Here is a 26194-nt window from a genome sequence, read left to right as displayed (position 1 = left end):
AATAAAAGGCTCTAAACGTCCGTGCTGCTCCAGTCTCTTCTCCTTATGCAACCATTTTGAATCTTTTCTAACCAGAGAATTTAAGAATAACATGTCGGAACCATTTTCCATCTTGACAGACCATACAATTAAATTATCTTGTTTTGTATTTCTCCCTCATGTGTTGCTCTTTGCTGTGACAGAGAAATGTAGACAGGCCTCCCACAATAAATTGCCTATAATTGTAAAACTCTTACACATTTTGCTGAATCTCATGTCCCGTGAACTGTGAAAATGATCTGAAAATCACAGAAAAACAGCAAGACCTCTCCAATACAAGCATTCTCATGCTGTCATGTCCAATATTTAGCTGTTTTTCCTCATTTCAGGGAAGAAGTGGCTGCCTGGATTCACCTATCCGTTGTAAAGTAGACACAAGTGTTTCTCAAAGTGGGGTCTGGGGACCTCCAGGGGTCCTTCAGAGAGTTCTAGGGGATCCCCAGCTAAATGATAGTTAAAGGAACCATATGAGTCTGTCATATGAGTCTGCACAAATGGACCCCAGCGGGTCCATTTGGTTCCTTCTACAATATAAAGTGGGGTCCTTGAAATTAAAATGGATGATAATCACTGCTAGAGCCGTAAAAATCTTCTCTTATATATGAGGGTCCCTGGCATATGTTTTCAAATGAGGGCTGGGGTTCTAATAAGTGTCAATTTGACATGAAAACATTTGAGAACCATGCACCGACATACTGCGGCACACATCACCAAAATGGTGCCTCTTGACACCAATGGAAAAGTAGGGGCAGGATGGTCAAAGTCATCAGTCGTCTGTTGTAATGTTGTAAATTTATTGAACAATTTACTGTCTGCAGCACATCCACGCACCATGGGGGCACCGCTGGAAGACAAAGAAGATTATTTACTCTGATATAAAAAGCTGCGTATATCCTGTTTCTGAAGATGGAAATAAACCCAGCAAATATTTATTCTAAACATTTGTACAGAAACATACTGTCCTGCCTATGTTATCTAATCACAATGTGTGTGGACAACTGGACATTGTCTCCTTGTAGATTCAACAACATTCCTAAGATTAACTGCTGTGACACCTTTAGCCTAGTAATTGGTTGATTTTATCAAGAGCAATGTTAAACACAACGCTCAGTGGGGAAATCAATATCAAAACTTTAGTTTTCTATAATGTATCTGCATGTGGCAATATACTAGTAGGCCTACTAAGTTTTACTGACCACAGGTGAGAGCAAAGTATGTGATATTTATATTGATTCAAATATTGTGGCTTTACCCATGCAATTTATAATACCTGTCATAGTAGCTAGCCCCAATCTGAGAACCCATCGTCAAAGAGTTAAGGAAAAACAGTGACCTATTTTCCTTGACGTGCAGTCAACAGTCTGTCTGTTAGGATCTTTCCCTCCGCTTACCTTGCCAGACCTGGCAACCTCTCCACAGTCCAGCTGCAGTCACGTCCAGCTGCAGTCACGTCCAGCTGCAGTCCCGCCTGCAGCCCCTTCCCGTCCTGATGCACTCCCGCCTGCAGCGGTGCAGCCCCGTCACGGGCCAGCGCTACGGCAGCGGGACCCCGGGGGTGTTTTTCCTGGGTGTGCAGCGTCTGCTGGGGTCCCGTCTCCAGAGCCTGCAGCATCCTCCTCGCTCCCAGTGACTTTGTCTCCGTTCCGTTTTCTGCCGCTCCGCTCTCCATCTCCAGAGCCTGCAGCACCCTCCTCATCCCCTGGGTGTGCAGTATTCTCTGGGGTCCCAGCATCCTCCTCGCCTCCTGGGTGTGCAGCGTCCTCTGGGGTCCCGTCTCCAGAGTCTGCAGCATCCTCTTCGCCTCCTGGGTGTGCAGCGTCCTCTGGGGTCCCGTCTCCAGAGCCTGCAGCATCCTCCTCCTGTTCTCCGCCTGCAGTCCCGCCTGCAGCTCTGCCTCCTCCGCCTGCAGTTCCACCTGCAATCCCGCCTGCAGCTCCGCCTGCAGTCCCGCCTGCAGCTCCGCCTGCAGTCCCGCCTGCAGCTCCGCCTGCAGTCCTGCCGGCAGCATCTCCGGCGTCGCCTCTGCCTGCAGCACCTCCGGCGTCGCCTCTGCCTGCAGCACCTCCGGCGTCGCCTCTGCCTGCAGCACCTCCGGCGTCGCCTCTGCCTGCAGCAACTCCGGCGTCGCCTCTGCCAGCAGCATCCTCTGCGGTCCCGTCTGCAGCGTTTTCTGAAGCCCCGCCGCTGCAGCTTGCCTCTGAGGCCCCGCCACTGCAGCTCGCCTCTGAGGCCCTGCAGCTCGTCTCCGAGGCCCCGCCGCTGCAGCTCGCCTCTGAGGCCCTGCAGCTTGCCTCCGAGGCCCCGCCGCCGCAGCTCGCCTCCGAGGCCCCGCCGCTGCAGCTTGCCTCTGGGGTCCCGTCTCCTAAGTCTGCAGCGTCGTCTGCAGCTTCAGCTCCAGAGCCTGCAGCATCTCCTGTGGCTCCGCCTGCAGCACCCCTGGCGTCTCCTGCAGCTTCAGCTCCAGAGCCTGCAGCATCTCCTGTGGCTCCGCCTGCAGCACCCCTGGCGTCTCCTGCAGCTTCAGCTCCAGAGCCGGCAGCTTCTCCTGTGGCTCCGCCTGCAGCACCCCTGGCGTCTCCTGCAGCATCATGTCCAGCGCCTGCAGCATACCCGGCTCCGCTTCCACGGTCCTCCGCCTCGTCTCAGCCTCCAGGCCGCCCTCCGGACGGCACCTCCGCAGCCTCGTCCCGGCCTCCAGGCCGCCCTCCGGACGGCACCTCCGCAGCCTCGTCCCGGCCTCCAGGCCGCCCTCCTGACGGCACCTCCGCAGCCTCGTCCCGGCCTCCAGGCCGCCCCCCAGACGACACCTCTGCTGCCTCGTCCCAGCCCCCCGGACGTCCCCCTGAAGTCTCCAGCTCTGCCTCAGTTTTCCCTCCTCCAGGCCCCCTCCACCCACCCTGCGCGTTCCTCGTTATGTTTGTTGGACGTCTGGTATCCGTCCCTTGAGGGGGGGGTACTGTTAGGATCTTTCCCTCCGCTTACCTTGCCAGACCTGGCAACCTCTCCACAGACTGTCAGACCTGGCAACACTCACTTCCCCCTTCCACTCTACAGTCACATTCATTCCACCTGTGAACAATTCATCAATCAACCTTCCCACTATAAGACTGGACTCTTTACAAACACTCACTGTCAGTACATTGTCATTGTTCCCTGAGCGGTACCCCGAAGTTCCTGGTTCTCGGTTTTGTTTCGACTTAAGGTTTGCTTTTTGGACTCTTTAAACTACTGCCTTGTACCCTGGTATGTTTTGCCTTTTGGACTTAGTAGTTATTTTTGTATATTGGAAATGTTTGGGCTCTCCTGAGTTTCCTGAGATTACAGCTACTACTCATTTTCTCTGTTTACCATTTTTGTTCTGCCCTGGACTTTAATAAATACTTTGTTTTGAACTTCCTGTTTGTGGCTTGCATTTTGGGTTCGGTCATCCGCTTATCGTAACACTGTCTCGACTCTCGAGAGACATATAGATATATAGTAGCCTAAATGCACACAGACCTGTTATCTGCTCCTCACAGCACAGTAGCCAAGCTGGAGTTTGTCCTAAAAAGTGATGTTGCGTCCTTCCTTCCTGTCTCCATAAAACGACCCTCGCCGTCCGCATGCATGGGCTGCAATAAGTGGTACAGAGGCGAAAGGGAGGAGAATTTGTCCCAGCTGCGTAGCCTATACGAAACAAGGCAACAGTCTCTCACTATAATATGAGGGGAGTGGCTGGCTGATCTTTTTATATTACATACTGTTTAGAAAATAAAATAGCTTTACATATACTCAACCTTTCGCTTGGCGGTGGGATTTAATTCAGTGAGTGAACTAACTATATTATTGAAGTAGACGGTCCCGGAGGAGAAATCCCGCACCTGCCCTGTTGTGGATCCACTCATCTGCCTCTGCGTGCACGTTCAACTTGGACTCACTAGTCTGCAGCGCAGGAGAGGAGAGGAGAGGAGAGGAGAGCTCCCCTGCGAACCCAACGCAACGCGCCATGGGATGGCATACGAGATAAACGCTGCAGGCTTTTGCGTTTACACCTGAGCATTATTGTCTGTGCGGATTAAACATTCATTTTATTTTCAAACATCTTAGAGACGCAGTTTAGATTTTTTTTCTTTCTTTCTTTCTTCCATCCACCTGGAACTATCAATTACAAAAACTCATTGGATTTCTTTATTTATTCTTTTACCGAATATGTGGGGTGACAGAATGGCCCCATCTGACTGCCTGAAGTTGGCGGCTGTTGTCCTTTGCTTCTTCACGGGACCCATACATGGTAATTAACGTTTTATTCGTGTTTATCCGTATTACCTACAAGTTACCTAGTAATTAATTTGACTATTTCGCATTCAGACTATAGCCTACCGCCTATACGAACGATTCTATATTTTGCAGTTTATCGGCAGATCTTTTCAGGTTTCTGGAGTCTGGATCATTATTTTGTTCTCCGGCAAATGTTCACATTTATCGTTAAAACTTTGATTTTTAATCGTAGAGCACTGAGCAGACTGCATTGTAAATCGAGTCCTGTATAGCCTACCGGCTGTTAGGCAGCCTATAGTATGAGCTCATTCTCATCATTAAAAATATATCGTTACTGGTAAAGCCTATAGGCTACTGTATATAGCCTATAAAAGCAATTTGCTATAACTAAATTCGAGATTTAGCCTACATTATTAGTTTAGTAGTGATGGGTGCAAATAATCACAGAAGCGTCAAAGCAGCCGTTATGTCATTCCTATCCAGTGCACATTTCAGCAGAATTAGCATGCCAACAGGTAGACTTGCATTTGGGTGTGCAGTTATTGCATTGGCCGCCAGAGGTAGCCTCACCCTATAGTATAGTAAGCTAATTGGACGTTATAATGTGCAGTAAAGAGGGAGATATCCTCTGGAGTGCTTAGTTTGAGCTCCACTGCAATGCCACTGGTTATTAAAACTGTAGGCTAAGCGTATAGGTGGGCTTTATATATTGCACATTGTGAAGATGCATATTTAAGTGTGAATAAATAGTTCACTTAAATTATTCTAAAATATAGGCTGCCTGCATAGTGCATTTGCGGTTGTGGCTCAAGTTTATTCCAGTTTTGCGTGAACCATTCTCCTGTGTGAAAGGTGGGTCGTGGCCCGTGGGTGGGTAAATATCTTGACAGTAGTACAGCAACTGTTATCGCTTGACAGCTCCGTTGATGTCTCTATAAAAGGTGGCTGTTTGTTCCCCCCACATTTAGCCTTGCCTTGATGCACCGCAGAGATAGGCAGATGCCTTCCTCGCCATTATGTCCAAACAAAGTGCACATCCAAACAGAGGAAACACTGACATCCCCACCCACCCCCTCCGCTCGCCGCTGCCTCCACACAACAAACACCTTCAGCCCCCTTGTAGCTTTGTCTACTCTGCTGTGTTTTTGAGTTGATTTCCTTCACTATCCACATGCAGAGCGTGGGAAAGACACAAGGAGGAAGCGGACGTTGGAGCAAGAGGCGCCCTGGAATTGTTCTGAGGCCGGTAGAGGTCACGGAAATGTGACACGCTATACCTGAGCAAAGATTTCTTACTCCTTGTGCTTGTTGTGTGTCATTCAATGTCAAATGCCATCTCCAATGCCACGCCAGAGAGGTCGTGTAAGGAGAGCTTTGATTCTGAATGCTGAAAGAATGGGGCATATTCTGTTGGGCGCTGAATGTCTTTTTCTCGTTTATTTTTCAATTGTGCATATTCATTATTTCCAAGAAATTGGCAATCTAAAATTCTTAAAACTCTCCCCATATCTCTCTCGTGATTTGTAAATGAGGCTATCCGTTGTTCAATAAGACCCTAGAGAGATGAAACTCTAGACTTATAGGCTATTGTTTTAGTCATTCCAAGTATTAAAATGTTAGTAAGTGGAGTAAATGTCTGTGGCTTTGGGTAGGTTGAATATACATAAGCAATACAAAAAACACAAGCTGGAGCAAATACGTTCTCATTTTAGGTTCCTTTTCATAGCAGTTGTAACCCTGAAATGTACGTACACCCCAAACTATCCAGCAATTTCTTGATCCCAGTATTTCATCTGGACTCATCTCTCAGGGTTAGGAGTCGATGCTCCAGCTAATTTGTCTTTGAGGTTTTTTTCTCTCCACTGCTTTCACATTTGAGATGGAGTGGAAAATGGGAGCAATGAGAGGTCGTCCTAGTGCACATGCCACGCGCGCGCACACGCCACGCACACACGCACACACACACACACACACACACAGACCTCTGATGTACATGAGGGATTAGTCCATCGGTTACGCTGGGAGATATTATATATAATGTAAAACATTGGTCCTTATTGCAGTTCTTAACATGGGATGATATGAGCATCCTGTCCATAACTATTGATATCCACTCTGAGCCCAGCAATATATTTTGTTTTAACCCTGCATGAAATTTCAATTTCAAGGAGCTTCTGTCTGTTGGCTAGTCCTAATCTTACTTGTTATGGAACAAGGTTAGGAATCTTGTGCTGGAGATATCTCTTGTTTGCGATGCTCAACTCTGTATAACCTGGATTTGCCCACACATCATGGCCAGATGTTCCTTTATTTTGCTTTTTTAAAGGGGAGTCTGGGGCATTTTGTTTCCAAATCTCAGAAGACTTATACGTGGCTAATAAAAAAGGCACTCGTTAGCTGTTGTCTTAACCTTGCAATTGGCAAAGTGGAGGGGTTTCCAAAGGACCCGATGACGGGTGAATAGTCCGGGATTTGGAGATCATACAGCCCAGCCAGAGCTGTAGTACTCTAGCCACTTCTTATTTTGGCAGGTGCTCCCGACTCTTGTCAAAAGTATCAACCCAATATTATAAATCATTCAGCAAGGTTTATAGAACTCCTTATGAATTTGTCTTAACTGTTTGTCTATCCTGACATAACATAGGCAACATTCCATGAAATGAGAGGCAATAACACAAAGAGTCATGGCAGTATATGGTAGCTGTTTTGTCACACCTTAAATCCCAATAGTTGTATGACAACAGAGCTCTGATTTGATTTGCAACCCACACACCCTGAAGAAGGCAGTTGTCTGCTGAAACGTTCTCAAAACGGTTTCTACTATAATAGATTTTTGGCACTTTGGCTAGTGTGTGTGTGCGGCCAGCCGGACACTTTTTTGTCATTGAAAGACTACTTTTTAACTTAGATACTTAGTTAACAGCAAATAAAGTAGACCTCTTTTAAATATATCATTTGTAAACTAAAAAAATCTCTTAATGATATAGAAGACTATCATTTTATATTCCATTGCGTTAGTGTAATTCACATTATTAGGCTATTATTATTATTATTAGGCTAAGCTGAATGTGCAACTCCCTGCAGGCACAAAGACAGGAAACTACTCTTGCAGTTGTCCACTTGCTGGCTGCCCACTAGCTACTGTTGCACTGCTGTATCCATGGACACACTCCAGCCTACAGATGATTCATCAGCCTCTGACCCCGCTCTTTTATAAAGTCGTAGACTTCCTGTCTGTCCTTTCTATTGCTTTTGTAGTTCACATTTAGAAGTACAAAGAAATGGAGTGGCAAGGTTAAACAAGTGAGTCATTATGCTGTTTTGTGTTTTTTACCTTGAAACACCAAAAAAAGATCCTCTCCCCTCACTCCAGAGACTGTCTCCCTGTTTGATGGCGTGCCGGAAAGTACATGTGTGTACGCACTGCAAAAGGAGTAGGGAATTCCGTACATTATGCCCAGCACTTGAAGGGTTGTGACTGGGGGTTTCCGGTAAAACGTAGTGATAGTACAGTCATATCTTACAGTAACGGTGTATTTTATTCCACACATGCCCAGGAGAAATCACAAGGCTGCAGACACACGCTCATAACCTTACATTGGGTCATTGAGATTCTGTTTTTTAAAACAATGGTGTTTGGTTTGCTCCATGCAACAACAAAAAAGGGGTTGGGCAGTCGCAACGAGAGTTTGACTTATAATTCCAGTGCTATATTAGAATTGTCTAAGTGGAAAGCTATGAAACAACTAAATATCATATTTCCATAGCTTACACGGATCTGCACTTCCAGTTGCTTTTGGAAACCACGCTTGCATAAAACAACAGTTATCGACTAGCCATGCAAGCTTTTTTTTTTGTTACAGAAGGCCTGAAGGCGTAAATGAAAAACTGATGATCAACTTTAGCATTTAGATATTTATTTCCTAACTTGGACAGTTTGGTTGGAAAAACTCTTCAGGCTTATTCGTTGGATGTTGTTTGGAGTCCTTGTCCTGTCGTTCAGACTAAATATTTGTATTGAATTCTCTGTACCACAAACATTTCAGAGTACAACACTGCATGAAGCGAAAGTTAAGTCTTCATTTCCGGGCTTGATGTGAATCTACTGCATTATGTTTGCCAAACATATGTAACTTTGCAAACCCCAGTGCCCTGTGCTGCTGGTTCCCATTCTCATATGCCACATGAGGACAAGGGCCTATAAATGGAATCCTAGAGGAATCCTAAGGCCGTGTTTCAATTATCATCTACAATTTGTATGCTCATGATGACTGGCCCAACAACCGGCCAATTGTCTGAGGTATGGAAACTCAGTTTGGAAGTGCCTCTCTCGCTCTTTTTCCTCTCTCTCTCTCTCATCCCCCCCTCCCCCAGCCCCACCCCCTTCTCTGTTTGTTCCATGCCTGTCCTCTTCTTAATGGCTTCTAATGAGAACCAGCCCTGGACCCCCCTGAACCATCACAATAAGCACCGTCTCTGCCATTTTTAAGCCTGATCTGCTGGAGAATTTCAGCACACAGCTGTTTTTGGTGGCGGTGTGTCTGTGTGTTAGGGGGTGGGGGGGAGGGGGTCTGACTGCTGAGGTCAGCGTTGGGCAGGTGGAGGATTTGATCGCGGGGGTTATGGGTGTAGGGAGACTGGGTCCGAATGGGAGGATAGGGGTCTTTTATAAGTTGCCTTGAGGGGAGTTTCATCTGTATAGTGTGTTTAATGTGGAGACATACTGGCCTGATTTGAAGAGATGGGCTGGCCACTAGCAAGGTCCAAGGTCAAGTTGTAGTTGATGGTAAAGTGTGCTGTGTGTGTGTGTGTGTGTGTGTGTGTGTGTGTGTGTGTGTGTGTGTGTGTGTGTGTGTGTGTGTGTGTGTGTGTGTGTGTGTGTGTGTGTGTGTGTGTGTGTGCATGCACGCTTGCTTGCTTGCTTGTTTCTTCAGTACACAGTAGTGACGGAAGTAACACAGATGTTACATGCACAGTCACACATACGGTACAGTCAGTGACACACTATTTCACAACTCTCCAGGATCAAATTCATCGTCATTCTGATTTTGTGACCATACGCTTTTATTTCCAGCATTTTGATTGAACCAAGTTGCTGGCAGTTTCCAGACATAACGAGAGACAACTGGGTATCCGATGACAACAATCTGGCTATTTAGTCGCGACAAATGAGGACAAACCCAACAACAATACATTTGGCCATAAATGTGCAGATTTTATAATCGTGTTCTTGTTGGGCTTGGGCTTGCATTAATCTAATATCAGTACTGTATGCTGGTATTCTGATGGGAGCAGAATCATATGAAAGAAACACAAGCCAAGTCCCTTCCCCTCCAAATTACCTTGGGGGCTTGGACAATTAAACAATGATGCTATAACATTGTGTGAGGAAGTTGATATTGAGTGCCAACATTTGGCATGGTCAGCTCATTCTAGTGCAGCGCAGCTGTTCAGAATAATTATGAAACACATACTTGTGTGTGTGTGTGTGTGTGTGTGTGTGTGTGTGTGTGTGTGTGTGTGTGTGTGTGTGTGTGTGTGTGTGTGTGTGTGTGTGTGTGTGTGTGTGTGTGTGTGTGTGTGTGTGTGTGTGTGTGTGTGTGTGTGTGTGTGTGTGCGCGCATGTGTTGAAAAACACCATGCATGTGTGCATGCACAAGTGCAGGTGAGTGCATGACAAACATGCCAGGACTAAAGCTGAATTCTATTGACTTTCTCATTTTGATTATACTAACAGTGCCATGCTGCCACACTCATATCAATAAATGTGACCTATTCACAGTTACAAGAACCCGCCCATTCAGACTCTCTTTTGCCTCCACAGATGTGAGAGTCATGCAGAGCTTGAATGAGCATTTTGGGTTATGAGCAAGGAGTTGGTGAGGTTCATTGACGCATAATTGTTTGATTCTGAGACTCCAGAGTCCAGACCAGGACAGAGAGGTTAAGGTAGAGTTCATGCTGCTGCTGCCAAACAACTGAAGGGACAGGCACTCAAACAGTATATAGCAGGCCACTGATTGAGGTCAAGGTGTGAGTGAGCACAGGTGTGATTAGGGATTGGCAGGGATTGACAGCAGGAAATGGGTGGATCCAATTCACGAGTTGGCCAGGGGGAGGGTTGCTGTTGAGAACTAGGATGACTCTAGGTTTTACTTAAGTAAAAGTACCAATACTGCAATTTAGAACTACTTCGTTACAAGTAAAAGTACGGAATTGAGGAATTGAAATTGTATTTGAGTAAAAGTACAAAAGTATCGGCATCAAAATGTACTTAAAGTACTAAAAGTAAAAGTACTCATATTGCAGAATGTCCCATTTCACAAGTTCAAAATGTGTAGAAAATCTATTGAAAATAGCCGATCTACAAGAACAGCTATTTTCAAATTGCCAAAACATATAGGCCCTCATTTATCAATCGAGTGTAAAATCTGCCACAGATTCGAGTGCAGGTTTCGTAGTACACCCACGTCGCCACGGCATTTATAAAGTGAACAGCTGATCCTTCCTTAATTTTGTTCTCACGTTAATAAATGTCACGGCTGAATTTGATCTGGCACGCCCTAAGAAATCAAGCCTCGCCCTCGTTTTTGCGACATGAACAACGGCAATACGTTTCCTGAAACCATGGTTACATGAAAAAATAGGTTTCTCCCGTGCCTTGCTGCCCGCCTCACCCCCCTCTCTCATACACACGCACAGCACGCACACGCAACTTGCAAGCCCAACTAACTGGTGGTGTTGTTAAACAAATAAAGAACGAACACCTGCATGAATTAAATAAAGTTGTAGGCCTACCCTGTCTGTTTCACTCTCACCTCGCTTGCCTTGCTGTCATGCACGCACGCACGCACCTACATGACACATTAAAATAAAGCTGTCTGTTTCTCCTCTCGCTTCGCTTCCCTTGCTGCCCGCCTCACCCCCCGCACGCACGCACGCACATATCGCTATTTAGTATTTGCAACTTTCACTGTGTGTTGTTAGTTGTATATTAAATTATTAGAACGAAAACCTGAACCTGTGAACCATAATTAAATAACAAATAGGCACACACACGCTGCTGTTTTGCAGGTGCTCCTCCTGTCCTGTCTGTCTGTCTGTCTGTCTCTCTCTATCACAGTGGTCCGTCCGTGACCAACTGACCATGCACGTTCCGACGTTCGACAGTCTATTTAGATTGCCAGTCGTTAGTCACTGCAGTGGCCGGGCTGTCAACTGTCATTATATGAATGTGCAGCCAAAACAGTATATAGCCTCATATGTGGCTGGTGGTGGGCAGCGTGGGCTGGCTGGGTAATATACCTATATCTCCGATGCAGTTCCCACTTGCGCTGGGAGCCTGGCACGGTACATTTGGCATTCGAGCGACGCGTCGGGTTTATTATATTGCACATACCGTATGAAAGACATCAGCCTTCATGCTGTAGATTAGGCTATAGTAGGCTATACCTGCACGTTGGGACTCTCCGCAGCTGAGCTGCAGCACTGTCTGCTGCACTATACTCTCCAACGTCCCGTCATGGAAATATTTCAGCACAGACAGCCCAAATCCTCGCATGTATGCGCTCATGCAAAACACTGTTTAAATGGCTTAAGCATCTCTTGCAACATTGTTTTTAATTGCGCGATTTTATCTCCTACTAATTTCATATGACACATGTATTCCTTAACATTTTTATTTATTTATTTTTTACATGTAGCCCATATACATTATACATACCTTTTATATAAACATTTTAGGAGTGAATACATATATGTTTAGATGCCTGTGACAGCCTCTCAGCAGTTCAGACAAGGCTGCTCCGCTTGTGTAAGACAGAAAAAAGCGTACGGCAGCTCATGACCAGACGTGTCTATTTGTCCTACTCAAGTTCAATTTCAAGCTTTGCCGGAAATGTTAAATGCCGAAAATGTCGGTAATTTCGGCGTGCGCCCATATTTTGGCGTACGCACGGTTGATAAATGAGGGCCATAGCGTTGAAGTGGTTAATGTATGTGTCACGGGGCAGCCCGTGCCCTACACACACACACACACACACACACACACACGCACACACGCACACGCACACGCACACGCACACACACACACACACTCTGATTAAGGACATTGCACGCACACACACACACACCACACAGAGGCATCCAACTATTAATTTAGACCACCGGCCGGCGGCCGGTGTGGAAGCAACTGAAGTGACTGTGGGTAGTCATAGGTCCTAACATATAAGTGTCAATACTGTTGATGAATGCATTCACAACTTATGCATGATTCACAATGATATCAATGTTTCACGATGATGCACAAATGAAATGATGCACGCAGACTTGCAGGGTAAAACATTCAGTTTATTGTAACCAGTGTTTGCTCATTGTTTGTCACCTATATGGCCTCTGCAGTGCTGGCACACAATCTGAATTGCTGAACCAGAGCAGGGCTCAGCCATTCCAATTCCAGTGCCAAGTACTGTTGAGGAGTAAAGTATGTCTATTATCTTTTGAACTGGATGCAAACTTAAATGATTGTCACACTCTGTCCTAGAGTGAGGGTAGTGTGTGCACAAAAGGCACATGACACAGTTCTCAAAACCTCAAAAAGTGTTCAAATGAGCAGGATACTCAAAATAGGAAGCCAGAGTCCTCTTAAGCAAAAACAAACTGTTTTATTCATTCACCTTTCAAGTGTCAAAAATGGTGTCCCAAAAACAGTACAACACACTATTTACAATGGCTGAATAGGTTGGCCCTCCTGGTCTACAGCCCTACATCGACTGCCGGACAGTGGTACCAACCCTAATTGATTCCACAATTAACAGCCCCATGTCCAGAGACAATAACTGCTTTAACACATGATCACATTTAACCCTTGTATAATTCACATTTAAATCATCACACATCATCCACAATAATTCACATATTTACAAAACCCTACAGTTGGTCTGATCCAGTGGGATGGACTGAGCATGCTCCCTACAATGGAGTCAGGCACTATAAAAGGCAGCCTCATGCTACAATCGGGTCCTTCCCCACTGGTCAGCACCAGGAAGCACTGTGGTAACACATGTCAAACATTCTCCAAACATGATTCACAACTTAGAGAATAAAGGTGAGACCCATTGTTGTGTCCTCATATCCAATCCAATCCAATCGATTTTATTTATATAGCATGTTTTAAAACTCAGAGTTTACAAAGTGCTGTACAGGAGAAAAATAAAAACAAGTGCACTAAAGCTACCACACAGAAAAACAAACAGTGACAACAACTGAGACACATTACAGAAAAACAACAGAAAAACAACAGCATCACAGTGAGACAAAACATATACAATGACCGATGGAACTCAAGCGGGGTTAAAAGCCAAGGTAAAGAGGTGGGTCTTTAGGCGAGATTTAAAGGTCTCGATGGAGGGGGCCAATTTGACGTGGGAGGGGAGTGCGTTCCATAGTTTGGGGGCTACAACAGAAAAGGCTCATACATACATAGTCATTAAACATATAATTTAGGGGAGAACACAAGAAAACAGTATGTCATCTATTAAATGAGTCAGTGGCAGGGTAATCTGCCACAATGATGTTTAGTCTAAAATAGAACATCTATTTAAATGGTTACTTATTCATGTTCTTATGATACGTGTGAGCTGGTAGATCAGCTGATTTGAGTTAAGTGGTTCTCTGTGTGTGGTAGGATCCTCTCCTATAAAAGGGAGACTGCAGGCAGAGTAAGTCAGTTTGGCGTGTTGACGGCAGTGAGACACTTGATGTGGCCCGTCAGTCAACACAACACAGGAGGCAGGGTTTGCGGGAGCCGAGGTGAGGGCGGATGGCGTCTTACGCACAGGAGTCAGACCGCAAATCTCAAACAGAAGGAAAAGAGAGTAGGCTATGAAAACAAAAGGAAAAGGAAAACAGACATCTAGCAGCTCAGCTGGTGAAGATGGTTCTGAGGAGAGATATGTCGTTGGAATGCGTGACGTTTCCAAGACAAATGGCTTGTTTAGCGACCCACATGCAATGAGCAAGTTTATAACAAACAAAGTAGGAGAGATACGATGGATGTGGGTAACAAGATCATAAAGTGCAGGGACAAGCAGCAGATGAAGGATGTTTTGAAGTGCAAGCGGTACAACGGGAATGAGGTAACATGTTTTCGGATGAGTGACAGACCAAGGTGGTTAGTGGCTTTCCACTGTCAGTTGATATGGATGTAGCCATGGTTCATGACTCTCATATTCATATGAGAGTCATGGCTTAACTGCACCCTGTTTTTGGCACTCGCTACATTTACAACAAAAACGTATATATAAACATTCAGATTTCACTTTTTTCAAACGGGGTTAGTTTGGGAAATCCACAGTTGCACACCGGGAGCGCACTCGCAGTCTGTATTGGCAGGGCGGTCAGCGTACCTATATCGAACACACCGAGCATTTTTTATCCGAGCTGTTATTTTGCCATTGGCTTTCAACTACGCGCCCCTATCGGTCTGTCGGAGGGTGGCACTCGGTGTTCGATATAGGTACGCTGACCGCCCTGCCAATACAGACTGCGAGTGCGCTCCCGGTGTGCAACTGGATTTCCCAAACGAACCCTGTTTGAAAAAAGTAGCCGGGGCGCTCGGATAAAAATGCTTTTTATTAAACAACGCGGGATGCAGCAATTCTAATCGCTGGTGCAGCAACTAACTAACACCCGTGGGACAAATTGTGAGTACTTTATATTTGAAATCCGAATGTTTATATATACGTTTTTGTTGTAAATGTAGCGAGCGCCAAAAACAGGGTGCAGTTAAGTCATGACTGTCATGATAATCATCATGGCAGTCATGTTTCAGGGCTAATATGGATGCGATTATGGAGTCTAATGTGTACGAAGCCAGGAGGATGTCAAGATTCAGGGAAGGAATAAAGGAAATGAGCGAGTCGGTCTGTGTTACATTCAATGATGAGTTGCCAGACAGGGTTTTTATTGAATATGTCAGTTACAGAGTCAGGCCGTTCGAGGCAGCACCCTTGAGGTGTTTCTGTTGCCAGGAATATGGCCATGTGGCTGCAGTGTGCAGAAGAGATTGGAAATGTGGAAGGTGTGGAAAAGAAAACTGTTTTGGGAAATGTGAAGAGGAGCAAGTGCCAGTTAAATGCGCACACTGTAATGGAAGCCATTATGCAGGATCTGCAGAGTGCCCAGAAAGAAAGGAGCAATTCAAGGTGAATAGGATCAGGAAAGAAAATAATATGACATACAGTATGAAAATAATATGACATACAGTATACGGAAGCTGTAAAGAGTCTGGAAGGGAATGACATAGTGCAAAAGGAATCCGAGGGAAAAAGGATCAGAGCTGGTCATGTCTGCTTTGATATTAAGAGGTTTCTTGCATTCATCGCAATGGTGATAAACTGTGCGGTGGAAATGGAAAGGAAATCTGAGAGAATAAAGATGGTGTTGGAGGAAGCTATAGGCGATTCTTTGACATTGGTGAGATTGCTGGGGAAGACCTGGATGACATTCTACGAGAGGAATTTGCGTCGGCCCAGACAGTGATGTCTGAGCCATAAATGGACAATGGTGTGAAGGGGATATATTGGGTGGGGCACTAGCTGTATATGTATATTGCACTGATGCTGAAACTCAGCAGTTAATGTAGTGGAATCTAAGTTCCACACTCAGTCTAGTAGGTGGCGGTAATGCACCATTCAGGTTTGCCAACCGCCATAAAACCCGGTAGAAGAAGAAGAAGAGTAAGTCAGTTATGCTTGGGCTTGTCCTAAGTTTTGCATTAAGTATTTTTGAGTTCTTTATTTTGGATTTTTGGCCAGTATTATTTTTGCTGTTTGATATTTTTTCACTGTTCATATCTGCACTGTAGTTGGCGTTTGGGAGAAATAAAATCCACAAAAAGCATCGCTGACTGTTTTTATAGTACTTAAGTAAAAGTACTTAGCTACTTTCCACCACTGTATGTAACATGCTGGGAAGTAAGCACTAAGCACCCTCCTCACAGCCAGTTTGACTGGCAGGTTTGTGTGTGGAAGTTGGTTTTGGATTGATTGACCGAATACCTTTTTTCAGGCATGAATGCAAACAGCACGGGTACAGTTTTGGGCTAAAAGGATAACACCAAAAAGTTTCCATTGTGGTCCCATGTATTAAATCTGTGTCCACCCCAGTTCACCCTCTCATTTGAAGGTTACAACTGGTCACCATGTTCAACTTCACCATATCTCCCCCCCCTCTCCTATACGCACGCACGCACACACACACACAGCTCATCAGCATCCTGCAACCCCTTACAGCAGAGATAGATAAGAGGCACCAAGGGGCAGCCCAGCACGAAAAGTGAACACACGGGTTACACAAAACTGCTGTTTTGAACCAGTGTCTAAGTGTGTGTGTGTGTGTGTGTGTGTGTGTGTGTGTGTGTGTGTGTGTGTGTGTGTGTGTGTGTGTGTGTGTGTGTGTGTGTGTGTGTGTGTGTGTTTCAGCAGGCCTCGGCAAACAGAACTTGCCTGCACCTATAATGCTGCCCTCTGAAAATCCACAGATGCACCACAGCGGGGGCTCGCTCAGCATCATGTGCAGGTAACTCCTCCAAGCTCACAGTGGGGTTTTTTTTTCCACTTAATTTCATTGAGAAAAAAGGGAAAGAAAAAGACAATGATGCAAACAGAACCTGCCTCCTGCATTATGTGTAAATTCTAAACAGGTGGGGCCGTTCAGGGCCGTTCAGTGACTTACGACGAGTGCTTCCAAACTCCAGCACTTAGAAAAAGTAGCTCATAACATGTTTACGGTGGATTTTTATGAAACCAAAGCTTGGCAGATTGAAAGAGGATAATTCAAGCTTGGCCTAGAGCTGCAATGATGGTGAGTTTAACGTTGTTTAATACAAGCAGATCGCAAACGCAAATTGGATGAGTAGGGACTAGTCAATGGAGGGTATTGCAACTCTAGATTCATCCCATTATAAAAAAATCTAGAGTTGCAAATTGTGGCTAATTGTCAATATACTGGAAGAAGAGATCCCACACAGTGGGATTTTAAATCTGCCATTTTCGCTGCCCCAAAAGCAATGATTTGAGTTTAAAAATGTCCGCTTTAAAATATAAAAAAAATTGTACATGTACAAATTGTCATTATTTTTGAATAGTCAAAGTATAGTGGCCTCCTGTTGGTGCTATAATAGGCCAATTTGAATAGGGTGGCTTCTTACGCCTTTGATGCCAATTGGATGATTTTAGGCATTTTGTTCCAAAAATGTGTTTTGAAAAGATTCACCTGTTGTTGGCGCTATAACAGGCCAATGTGAAAAGGGTGGGATTTATTCCTCAGCCTATATAAAAAGCAGATGTGAGGTTCGTCATTGGCATTCAGGGAGTGTGTGTGCAAAGTTTGGCATAGACCGGGTTACACACACAGTTATGGACACATGGACGGAGGGCAAAACATACTCTCTCCTCATGCCTTTGGCCTGGTGGAGACAATGTCACTGCATGGCCTTCCCAGTCTGTGTTAATGGGTTAACTTATCATGGTGGGTGGTGGTGGTGGTGGTCCTCATTTATCAACCTGATGCAACATACCCCCCCAAGGGGACTGGTGGAGACCCCAGTGGGGCACGTATGCAGTTTGCTAAAGCATTTATGGAATCTTGCATCATCGTGTAGCCATTCCAGGAATGCTAAGCTAAGCTGCACACAGATCTATCTAATGTAATGCAACGCTTCCCTACAAGGCAATCTTGTGCTAAAAATGCCCTGGCCCATATACTGTCATGGGTTCCAATCTGTCCCTGGATGAGAGTTGCTTGAAGGTTGCTTGACCCAAAGTGCGGCAGGCCAAAGGCAGTGGTATGCAAGTCATGTTTGAAGCTCCTCTGGGATCTCTTTAATGACAGCTTTAAAATGAACACTGTGCGGAAATATGTGTTAGCCGAGTACATCATCCCAGAGGCATGTTCCCACGTGAAAGAGACCCCGGATTATTGTAATGGGCTCTCAAACAAAATAGGCTTCAAAATAAACACAGTTGAGAAGAACTTAAGGGGCAGAGAGCCAGCTACAAGTCCAACCATTGGACCGAGTCATTTGTTACTTTTGTTTTTCCGTAGAATACTGCAGGACAGGTCAAATAACGAAACTGAAATTCAGCTGTGGTTTTGAAGACTCATGTCTGTGGAATTTCATCTCAAGTTTTTGAGAACAAATCATCAATCATCAATACGCATCTCTGATAATGTAATCGGTGATGACTTAAGTGTTTTTTGTGTCTGTGCTGCGCGCACATGTGCGTGTGTGTGTATGGTGCGTGTGTGCGTGCGCACGCACGTGTGTTTGTGCATTTATACATGTGTGTGTGTGCATGACTCGTGTTTTACATGCATGTAGGGCCAGGCTACAGTACGCATGTCATGTCAGTAATTAACCTAGTCAGACAAAAGATTTGGGACGAGATAAACCCAGTTTTAAGTCCAATTTATACTTAATTGTACAATGATGTCAAAATAGCAGATCTATACGAGCTGACAAGTCACAATACGTTGAAGCATGAATCAAGCATTCGAAATTCTGGAAAATATCGCAGCAGTCTGAATTACGCTTCAGAATAAATGATGGAGAGGTGGTTAGATTTAACCCATAAAACCTGAGGTTGTTTCTACAAATCATCTCTGTCGGGTGGAAACGCCATTATGTCCAAAACTGTTACTTTTCAGGATTCAAATTGAAAAGTATCAAAACTAGCACTGCAGATGGAGTACATTTGATAGTATGATCATGTAGTAGGGCATTCGTTTCAAAAAGTACCTAAACAGCAGATCCAAAATGACAGGTGGTGGTAGCTGGGGTGGAGGAGGGTGAGCAGCAAAAGTTTAAGCAGACAGCAGCGCAGCAGTATCGGTGTGTGCAGCAGCAAACAAGCAAGCAGATTGAGCGGTGCAAACATCCAGTTTAAATAGCCGGTATGAATATGGAATGAGTGTGTGATTGGATGAAGTGAATGATACCGTGATGCTGAGGCGGCCCAATGAACGGCCAGCAGCAACTGCACTGAGTTTCCTGACTGAACTTGCTCTGCGCATGTCTGTGACAAAAATCTAAAACGACACAGATGCTTTCCTTTCCCGGTTTTAATGGTTTCTTAATAAAATAAACGGAATACCGACTCTGCGGTCCCATCTCTCAGCCTCGCTGTACTGAATTCATCTTCATGTCTGACGAAGATGGAACCATACATTGAAAACGTTGTCAGTGTAACGTAAATAACAAGTGCTCATATCGCCCCAAGTTGCTCCAGCGGCACGTCTTTATTATTCATGTGTGCTTCGTGTCTGTCTGTTGTGTCTATCTGTCTGTCGTGTCTGTCAGGGGCTCTGCTGGACTGCACTGGACCCTGCCCTGGCGCTCCGTCACGGCAGACGAGGTGTCCGTGAGGGAGTGTGAGCCCAGGGTCCACTCCCACTGCAGCAAGCTGACGGTCAGACACCTGCTGGCCAACGACACAGGCCTGTACAGCTGCAGATACACCCAGGACCATCCGGACCACGGCAGCTCTGTCTATGTCTATGTCAAAGGTGAGCAGAGGAACACAATTTAGGCATTTAGCAGATTTACAATAAGCAAGAACAGAAAGCAATGGCAATACAGATCACATACATAACAAGTAGTTCATCAGTAGATCATGAACTCATGCGTAAGCTAAGAACGTAACAGTGGAATATCTATATAATGAAACTACATATAAACTATACATACTATACTATACATATATGTACTATATGACTACATACAATGCAATTCTAGTGCTGTCTACGTAACATGCTATAAGTCTGTATGAAATGCTATCTAAGTCTAAAACATGTACGGCATGTGTTCATTTCGACAACTGAAACTACGACGCTAAATGTTCATCGACTACCTTTTTTTTTGCTGACGAAAACTAAATAAAAACTAAGCTATGATGACTAAAACAATAAAACTAGACTGAAATGTTATGGAGGTACTAGTGGAGAAGGGATCCAGTAAAAAAAGTCATTTTATGTTTGTGCGCACTTACAACGCGTCGAAACCAAGTGAAAAATCAGCTATTTCGACGCCATCAAAGCCTGGCATTGCATTTGTGTAGACAAAATCAACTGTAGATTTAGTTGACTAAAATCTCATGATATTTAGTTACTAGACTAAAACTACAACTTTTCAGATGACTAAAATATGACAAACTAAATTTGCTCTCAATATTAACACTGATGTACGGAACTCCCAAGTCATTAGCAAGCAAGCGTGTGAAAACACAAACAAGAGTTCCGTTCCAATGAGAATATAACAACTGGCTCCATAAACTATAACATCGATAAGGAACCCCCTTTTCTATAAAAGGCTTGTTTGTTTTCCATTTAGTTTTTTGTCGTGCAGAAAAAGTGCCATGAGTTCACTGGAGCCTCTCAATAAAAGGTTCATGCAGGGGTGATTTTCAATGGGCCGGTACCTACAGTACATTACAGTGGGGTCTAGTGTGCGGAGTGAGCCAACGCGTCGAACACGTAATGGCCAAGGCTCAGACACAAGTCACCGAGCTGTTATGATATAAGAACTGGAGCACATCCAGCCCTGCAGGGAAGAAAAGAGAGTGGGAGAGAGAAACTGTGAGGAGGCAGAAGTTATGAGAGATATCCTATACCTCATTTAGTCTTCAAGACATTACATTAATCATATATGACAGAGTACGCAATTTTGTGCTCCCAAATGTGTGACTACAGCTATTAGCGAGAGGCAGGGAACGGTATTTGCTGGCGCGCAGAGCACTGAAGGCTGAAGGAGCCCAGCTCATTGTCTGAGAGAGGGAGAGATTGAGCGATGAAGAAGGCGTTCACGTCTGGAGTGGGAAGGAGAGCGTGATTCCATGGGCCCTGCTCAGCCCTGCTCATTTATTTCCTGTCCTGGCTACTGTTTCTCTTTAATCGTGTCTCCTGAAGCTTTTGCATCACTTATACGTTGTAGTTTAAGATCAGATGATGACAAGATAACAACCCTTTAGCGCTAGATAGTTCTTTTGATCTCTATGTGTACGGTACAAAAATAAATATGTATTTTTGGATATTGCTTATTGAAACAGGTGTGGACATTGCTGGGCAAACTAAAGCATTGATGAAGTCCACCTCTTCAGCGTTTACTGTGTGCGCTGGACTCTCTACCACCGGCCCATGCTATCTAAACGCCTGCCCAGCCCCCATGTTTAGTCTAACTCTTAACACGCTCCTTTCAAAGCCCTTCAAGTGTTTATTAGATCATTTTCAATGTTTGTTTTTCAAATAATAGCCCCTTTATCACACGGATACTGCTTGACCTCACACAAATCACTCAAGTTTTGTCAGGCCGTGACGTTCCCACAGCAGATGTTGATGGCTGATTGCATAGCAGACTACAACAGCCCTGACTGCACTATCTATCTCTGCCCAATGCTGTTAAACAGACGATGCAGGAAGACTCCATTTGATCTCTGTGGGATGGCATGGTTTCATCGCCTTGATTCAGTTGCAAAAAAAAAGAAAGAAAAAAAGCAGAGCTACTGTATGGCATTAAAGACAACCACAACTTGCTCTGCCTAGCATTGAGCAAATTATTTCAACGTGCTTTGCAAAGGACAAGCCATCCTATAGAAAGAAATACATCAGAGTAGATCTGCTTTGAAATGCAGCTCCCCAATTCACTTACACTTTCTAACGTTGTGATTTTCAAATTCATTCTGCAGATCCCGTGCATCCGTTTGCGGTACGCCACTTCGACACCCCCCACGCCTTGGGCATATACAGGGATGAGACCCACCTGGTCGTCCCCTGCAGGACCTCCTCTCCTGACACTGTTGTAACGCTGCACGGGGTAAGAACAAACATTAGCATTAGCATGTGGCTGCATGATGTGTTTATTAGAAAAGTATACATCCACTCTGGTAATCAGGTGCAGCACAAATAGAAGATCAGCATACAAAAAAAATACAGTCCGTATGTTTTTGCAAGATCAACATTTCGATAACTTACTGTACTGCAAGGATCTTCTCACCGTTATCTGATTTTTGCTGGTGAGGTTGTGTAATAAATGGTGTTTTGATTTAACCGACAACATCATTTGTTTGTGCAACTAGTATTCGGTGCTGTTCTACTGTAGGTATCTTTTGAATGAGATGGCTTATTTTCATGTGAAAGAAAAGTCTCTCTTGTTTGTGTGACAGTGCTCAGCCTTTGACGTCACAATGTTTTCAAGGCATCCTTCTTTGTCAGATTTGTAAAAGAAAAATAGATCTCCAAGGGTAAACACAGGCTGCCGGTACTTAAGGTTTCCCGTTCTTTTCTCACACCCTTCGTGCAAGTCAGATACTCTGGCGTGCGGAAACGGACGCGGTTTGGAGGGGTGTGACAGTAGCCAATGAGAGAAGCTTCGGGCATCCGCGAACGGAGTCATCCTGTCTGCTTCCTCTAAGAACAGAAAGGTGTTCCAAGAGTGCTTTTCTCGAAATAGACCAGGCCGTCCAAATTTAGCCCTTCTTTTTACAAACATCTCGTTGCAGGAAATGCAGTTGGTACGCGGTGCGCTCGTGTCCAATCAGAGGAAACAATAGGTCGATGATGCCCCTGAGGGTCATGATGCTCGATATGAAACTGGAGCGGAGGATAACAGGGGTTCATATCGTACGAGATGCAGATCACAACACCAGCTTGTACTACTTTCAATATAGCTTGGGGTCTTTTGCAAGAACCCCGGTCCTCATGTGAAGCTGGCCAAAGTTGCCCTCCGCACAAGTAGACATCTGTGTTGTCTTGTGTATACGCGGAGGTTGATATATGACCGTGTGTCACAGCGTCTTGGCCGCAAGACAAGCACGTCTTATTCAGTTGACAAAGACAGTGGCTGTGTGACACGGGCAGATCTACGGCATTCCTCCTTCCTGCATTGTCTCCTTCCTTCCTTCGCTCCACTTCCCTCCTCGTCCTCGGCTTAATGTTTTTTTGGCCTGAGAACAAACAGTGATTAGGAGAACTTGGTCAGGCACGTACTGTACAGTACGTACACAGTGGTGGAAAAAAGTGGACGCGTTGAGAGTGCGACGCAACGCCTTGAGAGCTTGTATATCAGCTATTTCCGCGTCCAAAAGTGCCCTCTTACGGGATTTCAGCCCCTGCCTCTCTAACCCTGCCCCCTGACTCTCTGCACGTCCCTGCTGAGACCAGTGGAGCATTCATGAGCATCTCCTGTTGAAACGAAGCTGTCCACGCCATCATGTAGAGCCGTGGTTCTCAACCTTTTTAGGCCGTGACCCCCTCAAAATAATCATATTTGAACTGGAGACCCCCACCCAGATATTCAGTCTTGGAATATAGGAGTTAAGTGAGGCATTACATTTTCTGTTCCACAGATGAACAAACACGCCGTAAAATAGCAGAGCTATTGAAAATTTTTTTGCCTCGTTCTTACATTATTGGACAATTTAGCTGATGTTTGTCCAGTTTTTATAATATAGTTTTTTATGACTTTTGGTGCAATAATGGTATTTTTCTTTTCCTTCTTCTTAAGGTATTGAGAATGTCTTAAAAGTCCTTAAATTGTCACTTTAATGTCATGTGGAGACCCCCCTGGGGGTCCCAACCCACAGGTTGAGAATCCCTGATGTAGAGCACAGTCCATCTGGCCCAGCAGACCATAATATGGTATATGGCATATTATGCAGTCAGTCACTGTTCCTACAACCCCTCCCAGCTAACACAGGGAAGCTGTGTGGAACCTTCCCTAAAACACAGATCAACGTACACGTCCCAGACTCTTCTCCCTCCCGATGTTATGTTATGTTGCTATATACAGTACATAGCAACAAGAACACAACACTCTTGAAGGGTAAAAACCTGTCCTAAATGGGTTAATGCTTACTGTAAATCGTTCTGGATTAAGAGCGTCTGTTAAATGCATAAATTGTAATTGTAAATTGGTCCTGACAGACACCTCTGGTCCTCTCCTTCTCTCCACATGTCTCTCTGGCTACAGCTGCCTCCCTTATCGGAGGAGGTTCTGCAGCAGATGCGGTGGGACCCCACCCAGGGCGTCACCATCCCCTACGGCAGGTACACCATGTACAGCCTCCTCACCTGTGTCACCAGGGTCAACGGCCACAACATTGAGTCCAGATACATCCCCCAGAGGCTAAGTGAGTCTGTGTAGACCACATGACTGAGTTCAGGCAACCAATTATTCCATTATTCTAATAACCTAATAACACTTTTCTCCTCTATTGTACAGCTAAAGTTCTTATGAACGTGAAGATTACCCCAAGCCGTGTCAGGGTGTTGGTAGGGGATACGCTTGTCCTCAACTGCTCGGGAGAGACCACATATAATGGAAATATCAACTTCACCTGGGAGTTTCCAAAGAGGATTGTAAGTTCTTTGAAAAGATGACGCTAAAATCTGAAATGACACCGATGCTTACCCGGTTTTAATGGGTTCAAAAGTGTTAAAAGTTGCTCCTGCACACTCTGCAGAGTCTAAAGCTGACAGGCACTGTTCTGCGCAAGAGGAAATACAGTAAGTCTCTTTCCATATGGGCAAATACATGAACGAACTAGAAAAAGTGCCCTTCCGGGCACAGGTCTCCACCAGGTTATCCACAGATCCGTGCAGTTAGAGGTAAAAACACTTTTCGGCCAGTTATAGCGCCACCTTGAGGCTGAGTTGAAATTGTTCATGTGGCATTTCGTCCTCGGCCTAGTGGGAATGTGGGTGCACAATTTCACGGAAATCACGCGATGTGTTTATGATTTGCAGCATTTTGTTTGAAACTGAGCACTCCTGTGAACTTTGGAAGCCAATCTTAACCAATCAGGATGGAGTCTGATAAATCTGAAAGACCCTTTTCGTTGAATGGCTCTAGAGAGACTGTGTACCAATTTGCGTGATGTTTGGACAAAATCTGTATGTGTACTGTGCAAAAACTTGTTTTGCACAAAGTGGCCTCCTGGTGGCGCTATAACAGGCTGTTCTGGAAAGTTTGGGGCAGAGGTTCATCGTTGGCATCCAGGGAGTGTGTGTGCAAAATATGGCATCGACCGGGTTAACGGTGGCCGAGATTAGCTGTTCACGGACACACGGACACACGGACACACACACGGACACACGGACACACACACGGACGGACACGCGGACGGACGGAGTGCAAAACATACTCTCCCCACATGCCTTCGGCCTGGTGGAGACAATAACATTATTCTGTTACATTGCGATGATGCGATGCGAGAGTGTGGTCTAGCAACATCAACTTGGGCCTCCGGAATCGTTGCCGCGCAACACTGCTTCTACGTAACATGACATTATATCCTTTGCAAATAGGCGACTGACTTTGTAATGAATGAATGCAGCTCTTTGAGTTGTTGAACACACTCCAGCACTGTGCAGCGTTTTACACGTGAGATTTATTTATCTGCATCATTATTTGACAGTCAGTGATGGAACTGCTCCGTCATGAATAAACTCACCTGCTAAAAGAAAATTGTCTCTGGCACGAGAAGTTGATTAAATGCAACACGTGATCATAATGATTACAGCATCCCTCTCATACATAAATACAGTATAATAAGGGCACTTAGGCTGGTAACAACAACAACAACAACAACAGAGTCCTTATGGCCACAAGACCAAACAACTGCAGAGAATACAATTAGACATCTTCAGTCTCAACCATTAGATAACATTAAATCATTGACCGTAACATACTGGATAAACTGTCCCCATATTCTTTCCAAACACCTTTTTCCAGAGGAAGGCACATACAGTAGATAGCTCTCTAAACCACTGAGCAATACTGGGTTTGCCTGTCTTTTTCCATGATAAAGCTATAGCCCTTTTGGCTTCTGAGCATAAATCAAAA

General features: G+C 45.0%; 1 protein-coding gene across 2 annotated transcripts in view; it reads left to right on the top strand.

Annotated features, from left to right (window-relative positions):
• Positions 1-3748: 3748 nt before the first annotated feature.
• Positions 3749-26194, top strand: part of kdrl (kinase insert domain receptor like) — a 73742-nt gene continuing 51296 nt past the window's right edge. The window contains exons 1-6 of one of the 2 annotated variants that reach the window (XM_083785931.1): positions 3749-4309; positions 16782-16875; positions 19658-19863; positions 22038-22165; positions 24320-24479; positions 24572-24708. In XM_083785931.1, the coding sequence (XP_083642057.1) occupies positions 4228-4309; positions 16782-16875; positions 19658-19863; positions 22038-22165; positions 24320-24479; positions 24572-24708 (807 nt within the window). In that variant the 5' untranslated portion in view covers positions 3749-4227. Of the gene's footprint in view, positions 4310-16778; positions 16876-19657; positions 19864-22037; positions 22166-24319; positions 24480-24571; positions 24709-26194 lie in introns of both variants that reach the window. The other variant, XM_083785930.1, reaches the window with a different exon arrangement.

The sequence above is a fragment of the Protomyctophum parallelum genome (genome assembly GCF_964188405.1).
Source record: "Protomyctophum parallelum genome assembly, chromosome: 16".
Classification (NCBI taxonomy): Eukaryota; Metazoa; Chordata; class Actinopteri; order Myctophiformes; family Myctophidae; genus Protomyctophum; species Protomyctophum parallelum.
This window is presented reverse-complemented; position numbering and strand designations above follow the sequence as displayed.